Source organism: Gekko japonicus, unplaced genomic scaffold (genome assembly GCF_001447785.1).
Source record: "Gekko japonicus isolate JY-2015 unplaced genomic scaffold, Gekko_japonicus_V1.1 scaffold922, whole genome shotgun sequence".
Taxonomy (NCBI): Eukaryota; Metazoa; Chordata; class Lepidosauria; order Squamata; family Gekkonidae; genus Gekko; species Gekko japonicus.
The window spans coordinates 523,751-530,685 of record NW_015176476.1 but is presented as its reverse complement, the minus strand read 5'-3'; the positions used below and the strand labels follow the sequence as shown (position 1 = coordinate 530,685).

At 44.1% G+C, this 6,935-nt stretch overlaps 1 protein-coding gene across 1 annotated transcript in view; it reads right to left on the bottom strand.

The window, feature by feature from the left end:
• MAPKAPK3 (mitogen-activated protein kinase-activated protein kinase 3) overlaps positions 1 to 3,699 on the bottom strand; it is a 114,555-nt gene extending 110,856 nt beyond the window's left edge. The window contains 2 exon segments of the mRNA XM_015427200.1: positions 1,415 to 1,778; positions 3,587 to 3,699. Coding sequence (XP_015282686.1) covers positions 1,415 to 1,639 — 225 coding nt within the window. The 5' untranslated portion in view covers positions 1,640 to 1,778; positions 3,587 to 3,699.
• Positions 3,700 to 6,935: the final 3,236 nt, after the last annotated feature.

The following is a 6,935-nucleotide window of genomic DNA, read 5'->3' as shown; positions in this document are numbered from 1 at the left end:
TCAATCCACCTCCCTGTAGAAAAGCAACAGCTACTCCCTCATCTCTCTGAGATGAGCCAACCCGAACCAGTACTTCTCATCTCCTGTCGGCTTTCCCCCAGTATTCAGTTTAAAAACTGCTCTGCCACCTTTTTGATTTTAAGTGCCAGCAGCCTGGTTCCTTCTCGGGACAAGTGGAGACCGTCTCGCCTGTACAGCTCCCTCGTGTTCCAAAAAGCATCCCAGTGCCTAACAAACTTGAAACCTTCTCCCCTACACCATCGTCTCATCCACGCATTGAGACTCCTGATCTGTGCCTGTCTCTCCAGCCCTACGCGCGGAACAGGTAGCACTTCTAAGAGGGTCAGTCAGAAGTTCTTTCAGAACTGTTCTCTCAAGGGCAGTTCTCGAGAGAGCTCTCTCAGCCCCACCTACCTCACAGGGTGTCTGTTGTGGGGAGGGGAAGGGAAAGGGATTGTAAACTGCTCTGAGACTCCTTCGGGTAGTGAAGAGCAGGGTATAAATCCAATCTCTTCTTCTTCTCTCTCTGTGTGTTGCTATTAAACTAGATTTTGTTGTAGTGTTCAGTAGCCTCTGCCTGGAAGGATCTGGCCTAGCCTGTTAGTCAGGGCCCTGTTTCACCATCTGTGCTAATTCACAAGTATAAAAAGGTACCATATTAAAGGATTTTGCTCTCTGTATAATTAATGTGATCATAATTATCCTAAATATCATGCACAAAATGCTTACAAAGTGAAAAAAATTGTCAGACTTTCCTAACCTGCTCAAGGGGGGGGGAGTGGTTTACAATATGGTAATTACCAGTCCCTTTGGACAATTAACAATCCATAGGCTCCACACATTTATGCCATTCCCAGAAGAAATTACTTGCACGTTAAGTACCACAATGTTAATGAAGTATGAAATGTGTGTGTGTGTGTGTGTGTGTAGTACTTGTCATAATGCACTAATAAAATGTTTATTAACTCAGTTTTACCAGGGTGCTGTCGGGCTGGGATCTTTCAGTCTGCACACTATTAGCCTTGATGTTAATCCACATTAAAGTAATTATAAAGATATACCTTGTCAGCTTCTAGCTCAAGCCTCTTGAACTGGCAAACCCAGGCAATGACTTCCTACCTCACTAACATGTAGCATCAATATTCAAATCACTATATGACTCACTGGGATGGGGGAGGGAGAGAAATGAAGCATATTTGAGCCCAAGGAAAAGGAACAAAACAATTTTAACAATCAGAAATTCAAAACACTAATTCAGGGACAGCTTGGGGGAACCTTACAAATTTGGAACAAGGTTCCTCTCCTAGTAGTTCAGGATTTCTAACTCAAACCTTTCAGCAACATGCAGCCTTCAACAGAGAAGACAGCTGTTGCCTATGACCTCAAAAATCAAAAAAGGTAAAAAGATCCATACCTTCAAAGCACATTTCTGTCCTTTCTCCTTGTGAAAGCATTCCAATACTTTGCCATTGATGCCTAAACCCAGCACCCGCTTGGAGATTTTGTAGTCATCTGTAACAGCATATTTCTTTATTTCCTCCTTGACCGGGACAGCTCCACTAGACAAGGGTCTTGTGCTGCCTTTGCTGTCCTCATGATTCTCTGGAGGGGCTCCTTCCTGACTGGCACTTTGTTCCATAGCAAGTTCCAAGTTCAGAAAAAAGTAGCTGTCAGTTTCCCCAAGTTTACTGGGGAATCTCTTCAGTAAAATAACCCCATCAAGTAGTTCATATTCAAGTAGCCGTAATCCATTTCCTGGGATTTCACTAAAGAGTCTCCTGTTTAAAAGAAGAAGAAGAAATAAATATTATTTAATTACAAAGGCATGGACTGAAGGGCTATTCCTAACACTTTTTCCTTCCATATGCAATGGGAATAGGGAACCACAGGAACGAACTATGCCACCATCCAAATGTTTAGAAATTCCATTCAACTAAAAGGCAAACATAGGGTTTGATGCCAACTTTTTTTTCTGGCTGGGTACCTTCTTCCTTTTAAACAAAATAAAACAGCAGCCCAGTGACACCTTAAGCACTTAATAAAACTGATTTCAGCATGACTTTTTGTGAGCCAAAGCTCACTACCGGATGCAATGAACTTTTAACAAGTAAAATTTCAACAGGTTCAGTACCTCTCATCCCTGTCAGGTAAAAAATTAACTGCTGAAACATTTCTATCATGTAATTCTTAAAAGACACAGGTACATGCAAGGGGGGAAAGTGGCAATTCTAAACTTATGCTTTAAGTAATACTTAAAAAACCATTAATGTTACAGCTTTAAATCTGCCTTGAAGAGATTCTTTGAGCATTTATACGGGAGAATTTGAATGCGTATGCAATCATCTATTACCAGTGAATCATCTCCATGATGACAGGAATCTGGGCATAAACCCAAGGTAAAAGGGTCTTCTAGACTGAGATATTAGTATGCATCATGCTTGCTGAATCATTGCACTCAATAGGGTCCAAAATAGAGTTGGAAACTAAGTCAACCCCTAACAATGATCTGCATGGGAAGCACAGAAATAGCAGCAGCGATCCCTATTTTACCATGGAAGCTTGGTGGGTGACCTTGGGCCAGTCACACACTCTCAGTCTAACCTATTCACAGGAGTGCTGTCAGCATAAAAGGAGTAATGTTGTAAACCATTTTAGGTCCCCATTCAGCAGAAAAGTGAGACATAAAAGAGGTTAAATAAATAAATAGAATAAATATATTTCATTTTAACTTGGCTATGTGGTTTTGCTTACAATGTGTCACTTTTTAAAACTCTTCTAAGATTTAATACTGAGACATTTCAAATAATAGAAGCATGTGCATAGTGTTCTTCTCTGAATAGTGAGTAACCACAAACTGACCTTTCTCACCAAGCATAAGGGGAGGAGGCAGATCAGAGATGTTTCCCCAGCTGCAATATCTCCCTTTTTAGAAATTAGTCATTGACACCCTAGTCTAGAACCCCCTTTAAAGTGATTTAGAAAGCAAAAATAGAACTTCTTTCATGATAATTAACAAAATAGATCTCACATGCTGTCTGTGTAAGTCTGTGTACAAAATACCTCATATCTGAGAAGAAGTGCACAAAAAATCCAACAACCTGAGACAAAATACCTGTCCTTCCTGGAAAACAACTAGCTAGGAAGCAATTTTATTCCAAGCCTAAATACATCTGACAGGTTTAAGCCCTAAGAAGGCCCTCATCCTTCCCAGTTGCTTTACTACCATCTTAGAGTTACCCTGATGAGACCCCCCCCCAAAAAAAAAAAACCCACACCTGGTAACATTTTCCTGCTAAACTTAAAAATGAGTTTCCTTCAAATTCTGAATCCTGAGCCCAGGTGGGGTATAGCTAAATGAGGTGAAATATACCAAAATGAACTTCTAACTGCAGCTCCTAAGCAAGCCACTTTCACGCAGAGTCAGAGCAGGCAGAAAATTAGCCACCCCTCCTCCGGTCTCAAAACAAAGAGTCCACCACAAATCGCAACAAGGGGCTCGGCAGGTGTGCCAGGGCTGAGAAAGAGGAGGCGGGGTAAAAGCGTGGGAACCGAGCAGGTGAAGCTCCCGCAGGGAGGGGAATGTTACCTGCGTTGGGCGCATGCTCCTCACAGGTGGTCGCTTTGCTGCGCCTTCAAATGAGTAACAAAAGAGGGGGGCCGGGGCCGGCCATAGAAGGAATCGCAAAGTCTGGGCCCAGCCAAGCCTCTGCCCCCCCCTCCCCGGTGAAAAGAACACTTTGCAATAGACACTCTGAGGTAGAACAGAACTGCAGTGACCTGGGGGGACACGTGCTCAGGGAGGGACACCTGCCTGGAAGTGAGCCGGGCAAAGCATGGAGACCGAGAGCTACTCCGGGCGGGTGGCTGGGCGGGACCGAGCTCCCTGGGGGATGGGACCGACCCAAGGGGCTTCCTCTTCCAGCCCCATTGTTGAAGCCGTTGCTGCAAGGAATGAAGGGAAACCTCGGCTGTGCCGCCCTGTGATTCATTCTCAAGTCTGGTGACGCCCGACCGTCCAGCGAGGCAGCCGAGAGAAACGGCGCCGGCGCCGGGTTCTTCATGTAACAGGTCCCGAAGGGGACGCAGGTAAATAGCGTCGAGGGGAAGTTCCTGTTTCAAAGACCAAAACTGTCGAGAAGCCCACCATTTACGTGACAAGGCTCCGATTATCTTACTTCGGGCACCAAGGGCAAATGCGCAAAAGCGGGCCAAAGTACAAGCTCCAGGGGCACAGGCGACGAAGGCACGCGCTGGAATGGGAGTAAAGAGCAAACCAGCTTTCCTTTGTTTGTGCCCCTGAACTGTCACGATGAAGCGCGCTGTTGAGGGAAGGAATCGCTGCTTTGTTTCGTGATTAAGCCTATAGCGGAGTGTGCGCTAACAACAAAGAGCTTCATAAAGGGAATCGCAAGGCAGAGCAAAACCTTTAGATCGCCCATCTGTCTACGTGTAATGATTTATTTTTTTAAAAAAAAGGTAGTGCTGAATGGTAGGGGAAACAAATCCCTCCTGCTGATTACTTAGTGAAGGAGCGGGCTCAGAAGGTCTGTGACTTTTCTCTCTCCCTTTTGGGATACAACATAATCCACGCAATACCGTGTTAAGATAGTATCAGGACGGCACCTGCTGGTGGGGAAAAGCCAACCAAATGCAAGGAGAAAAAAAACAAACCCGCGAAATGGTGGCAGGGCAGGAAAGACTTGGGTTTCGGATTTAAAGGCTGCATTAAACACGTGTCTTTAGACTTTTAATTTTTAAACGCGATAAAGCAGCCGTGCATCCCACAGTGATCTGATTTTAACAAGAGGCGCCGTGGCTCCTAAAACTGGCCCCTTAAAGGCTAGCATTTATTTCAGTGTAAGCTTTTGTGAGTCACAGCCCACTTCCTCAGGTAAATGTGGTAAAACCATACAGGAAAATTCTATGGGGGGCGGGGAGGGGTTCAAGGCTCCATGTGAATTATACTATGAGTTTTTAAGTGTAAATCTCCAGGAAAAGGGAGAAGATAATGTAGAAACGGTATTTGTGCGTCTTGTCATAAATCAGCAAAATTAGCAATTACACATAAGGTTTGAGCCAGCTGGAATACTGTTGTCCCTCCCAGACAGGGGTCATTTCCTGCAGGAGCGCACAGGAGCTCCGGCAGTAAAGAGCCCAGGGGGCGGGCATGTGCAACAAGCCCCACCCCCTGCTCCCAGCAGCCCTCAGTCAGAGCAAGAAGCAGGCAGGTAAGCTTCCGAAGCCCCCCCCCCCCGTCCAAAACAGTCCAGTGGCACCTTTAAGATCAAGTTTTATTCAGGTACAAGCTCTCCCTCCTTTGCGAGGACAGATCTGCATGTTCCCCCCCCCCAATAGCTAGCAATCCAAAACAGTCCAGTGGAGCCTGAGTGGTGGGTGTTGCCTTCTGACACACTTCCGGCGATGTCAGGGTGTGTGGCATATGCAAATGAGTTATGCTAATGAGCTCCTGCACCCCTTTTTCCACGAAATGACCCCTGCTCCCAGATATGTTGGGGGTGAACTGTAATCATGAAATATTCATTGTGCAACAAAGCACCTTTAGATACACCAAGGATCTAAGAAAGACCAGTCAGTTAGTATGAGTTCTGGTGTGAGTCCACAAAGGCTCTGTTCATATTAAGCCTTGTGTGTCCCACTATGCTAATAGTTTACTAACTCTGATATTCTTCTTTGGAACTCAAATGTCCACAGTAATAGTGTTATGTGGAGAGTTATAATAGCCAGATTTTAGGTATTTGATTAAATCAAGAATTGTTTGAAAAGCTGCTAGCAGAAAATATCAACAAATCCCAAGGCACTCCTCACAAACTCTTACCCCACCCCAACTGAATCCCTGTTCCTTTCAAACCCTTTGCTGCCTTCACTGGTAAATCTCATCCTTACAGTGAATAAAATGTTTTTGTCTGCTCCCTCAAATGGGGGAGAGCCACCAGGGATTCATTCAAGTGTTATTTTTAATCTCCAATCAACCCTTTAACTGGTTAGTTACACTGATTAATCAAGGCATGCTCACTGTTCTTGGCAAAATAGAATTTTGTTTGGGGGTTTAAATGCTCAGTGAAGACATAAAAGCTATGGTTTCCACAGCAACTGTTGGTCAGTGCTAAATGGGTTTTCAGTAAGATGCTGAACCTCTTGTATGTATGAACATATTCATCCAGAATTTATTATGTATGAAACATTCAGAAACTATCTCTGCACAGGCTCCATCATTGTTAGGACCTATCAGTTGACTTTGGGGACCATGACGTTTTATTCACTTCATTTACACCCTGCCTTTCTGTCCAGTGGGGACCCAAAGTGCTTGACATCATTCTCTTCATCCCTATTTTATCTTCACAATAACCCTGTAATGTAGGTTAGACTGAAAGTGTGTGACTGGCCCAAGGTCAACCAGCAAGCCTCCATGGCAGACTGGGGATTCAAACCTGTGTTTCCCAGGTCCTAGTCTTACATTGTAACTACTATACTACACTGGGCATTGAAAATGGAATACAAATATTTTAAGTATATAAATAGGCAGGCTTCACAAATGGTGTTGCATTTTTATCAACACACCCAGAGCCAGAGAAACATACCACATGTACTCCTGTGTACATAAAAAAAATACTGTGTGTATATAAGAGCACTTACCCAGTAGTCATGATTCCACTTCAATGGGGAGAGGATGAGAGGAAGAACAAACCACATGTGACAGATGTTAATGTTGTTTAATGCACTAATGGGAGGCACTATAATAATGAGAGCAGTATAAAGCCCCATCGAGAATTCAATTAAATGCCTTGGGATCAAACCGGATTTGGCATTCTGCGCATCAGCAGCTATATGGGTTAGGACAGGAGTTACAAATACTAATGAATCCTCTTTTCTTACAATAGAAGATGAGCAAGAGCTTGGGTTAAATACAACCTTTC